The following is a 2,841-nucleotide window of genomic DNA, read 5'->3' as shown; positions in this document are numbered from 1 at the left end:
TCTTTATCTCTCTCCCCATCTATCTCCCTCTCTCTCTCTTTCCCCATCTATCCCCCCTCTCTCTATCGTTCATCCTCTCTCTTTCTCCATCTCTCTCTCCATCTATCTCCCTCTCTCTCTCCCCATCTATCCCCCCTCTCTCTATCGTTCATCCTCTCTCTTTCTACCATCTCTCTCTCCATCTATCTCTCTCTCTCCCCATCTATCCTCCCTTCTCGNTCTCTTTCTCCATCTCTCTCACCCCATCTATCCCCCTCTCTATCGTTCATCATCTTTCTTTCTCCATCTCTCTCCCGATCTATCCCCCTCTCTCTCCCGCCCCCCTCTCTCTCTTTGCAGCACACGCGCGCGCCCTCTCCCTGTCACATGTATACAAGCACGCAACCCTGGATCGCTGTGTTTACTCAGTGGCGAATGATTTTTCCACGGCCACTTACCTACAGCTACAGCGCTGCTAGGGCTGCTTCTACTGCTGCTGCTGCTGCTGCTGCTAGGGCTGCTTCTACTGCTGCTGCTGCTGCTGCTGCTGCTGCTGCTTCTACAGCTGCTGCTGCTGCTTGCTGCCCTGCTGCCCTGCTGGCTGGCGTTAGCTTCTACTAGCTGCTGCTGCTGCTTCTGCTGCTGATGCTGCTGGCTGCCTGTTCTTTCTACAGCCTGCTATGGTTCTGCTGTGCTTTAGTGCTGTGCCTGCCTGCTGCTGGCTTTCTGCTGCTGCTGCCTGCTGCCTGCTTGTTGGGGTGGTGGCTGTGCTTGCTGCTGCTGGTAGTGGTGTTGGTCGTGGCGGTGGTGCTGCTTGCTGCTTGCTGCTACTACTTTCTACTACTTACTACTACTTACTACTACTACTACTAAGCTACTACTACTACTGCTGCTGCTGCTTGCTGCTGCCTGCTTGTTCGCTGGTGGTGCGTTGGTGGTGGGTGCCGCTGCTGCTACTACTACTACTACTACTACTACTACTACTACTACTACTACTACTACTACTACTACTATTACTACTACTACTACTACTACACTACTTACTACTACTATCTACTTGCTGGCTAGCTTGCTCGCTGCTGCCTCCCCTATCGACGAGACGGCTCTTTTGAGATGGAAGCCAAACAGCAAGCCACGTGTGAATAACCGCAGCTCAGCATCCACTGCGGAAAATCAGACCGTGTAAATAGAACACCATTCGCAGATATGTAGACAGACATTGACTAGACAGACAGACAGACAGACAGACATGTAGGCCAGGCAGCAGGCAGGCGAGGAAGGCCCAGGCAGGCAGGCAGGACAGGCAGGTAGCATATAATCTCTCAACTCTATCTAGGCAGGCCAGGCAGGCAGGCTAGGCAGCCCAGGCAGGCCAGGCACGGCAGGTAGGCCAGACAGGCAGATCAGGCAGGCAGGCAGGCAGGCAGGCAGCGCAGGCAGGCAGGCAGGCAAGCGCAGCGAAGGCAGGCCAGGCAGCGCAGACAGGCCAGACAGGCAGGCAGGGCAGGCAGGTTAGGCAGGCAGGCAAGCAGGCAGGCAGGCAGGCAGGCAGGCAGGCCAGCGCAGGCAGGCAGGCAGGAAGGCAATGGCAGGCAGACAGGCAGGGACAGAGCAGGAAAGGCTAGGCAGGCCAGGCAGGCAGGCAGGAAGCGCAGGCCAAGCAGACAAACGCAGGCAGGCAGGGAGGCAGCGCAAGCAGACAAGCAGGCACCATGATTATTGCATTGATAATGGATGACGATGATGATGATTGGTGGGGCGCGCCTGACTGAGCATGATGGTGATGACAACGACGATGATATTCATCATTATAAAGATAATAATAATAATGATGATCATTGATGCATGTGATGATGGTGACGAAGATAATAATGATGGTGATGATGATGATGATGATGATGATGATGAGGACGACGACGACGATGGTGATGATCGTGATGATGATAATGATCATAATGATGATGATAATGATGATGAATTGCACTATGAGCACTTGTGATGTGAATACTGAGTTTGTCTTCCCCTTAAGTCGTACTCCTCAGTGCACGTGCGCGCGGACGCGTGTGCGTGCGTTCGTGCGTGTGTCCGTGCGTGCGTGCGTGCGTGCGTGCGTGCGTGTATATGCGTTTGTGCGTGCGTTTGTGCGTGCGTGCGTGCGTGCGTGCGTTCGTGCGTGCGTGCGTGCGTGAGTGCGTGTATATGCGTTTGTGCGTTTGTGCGTGCGTGCGTGCGTGCGTGTATATGCGTTCGTGCGTGCGTGGGTGCGTGCGTGCGTGGGTGCGTGCGTGCGTGCGTGCGTGCGTGTATATACATTCGTGCGCGATGTGTTTGCTGGACCATCTGTACTTGCCTGCGTGCGCGCGTGCGTGCATATGCGTTCGTGCGTGCGTGCGTGTGTGTGTACGCGTTCGTGCGCGATGTGTTTGCTGGACCATCTGTACTTGTCTGCGTGCGTGCGTGCGTGCATATGCGTTCGTGCGTGCGTGCGTGTATACGCGTTCGTGTGGGATGTGTTTCGCCGACCATCTGTACTTGTCTGAAATCTGTGCCAGCTGACATAGTCTGTCGATAATGGAAAGCACTTAGTACAGCTTCACGCAGAACATAACGAACGCCAGGCTGCATGCTAGAGGCAGGCTGATGGGGTGATGTGATGTGCCTCTAACTAGAACGCACCAAGGAGCTAAATATAACTAAATATAACATATAACTATATATAATAATATATATTATATATAAAATATAAAATATGAATATATAAAAAAAAAATTAAAAAAATAAAATAAATAAATAAAGAGCTAATAAAAATAAAAATAAAATTAAGGAGTTATGATTAGCTTCTTGGAACGCACCACTGATGGC

The 2,841-nt window shown here is 52.2% G+C and overlaps 1 protein-coding gene across 1 annotated transcript; it reads right to left on the bottom strand.

Annotated features, from left to right (window-relative positions):
- Positions 1-437: 437 nt before the first annotated feature.
- On the bottom strand, positions 438-994 carry LOC106819988 (putative uncharacterized protein DDB_G0271974; the record flags this gene model as incomplete). Its single annotated transcript, XM_014824551.1, has 2 exons — positions 438-495; positions 893-994. Coding segments are annotated over 2 exons (160 nt in total), but the record flags the coding sequence as incomplete, so codon positions are not given.
- Between the last annotated feature and the right edge of the window lie 1,847 nt (positions 995-2,841).

This window comes from Priapulus caudatus, unplaced genomic scaffold (assembly GCF_000485595.1).
Source record: "Priapulus caudatus unplaced genomic scaffold, Priapulus_caudatus-5.0.1 Scaffold5501, whole genome shotgun sequence".
Classification (NCBI taxonomy): Eukaryota; Metazoa; Priapulida; class Priapulimorpha; order Priapulimorphida; family Priapulidae; genus Priapulus; species Priapulus caudatus.
The sequence above is the reverse complement of the archived record's forward strand: the minus strand, read 5'-3'. Positions and strand labels throughout refer to the sequence as shown.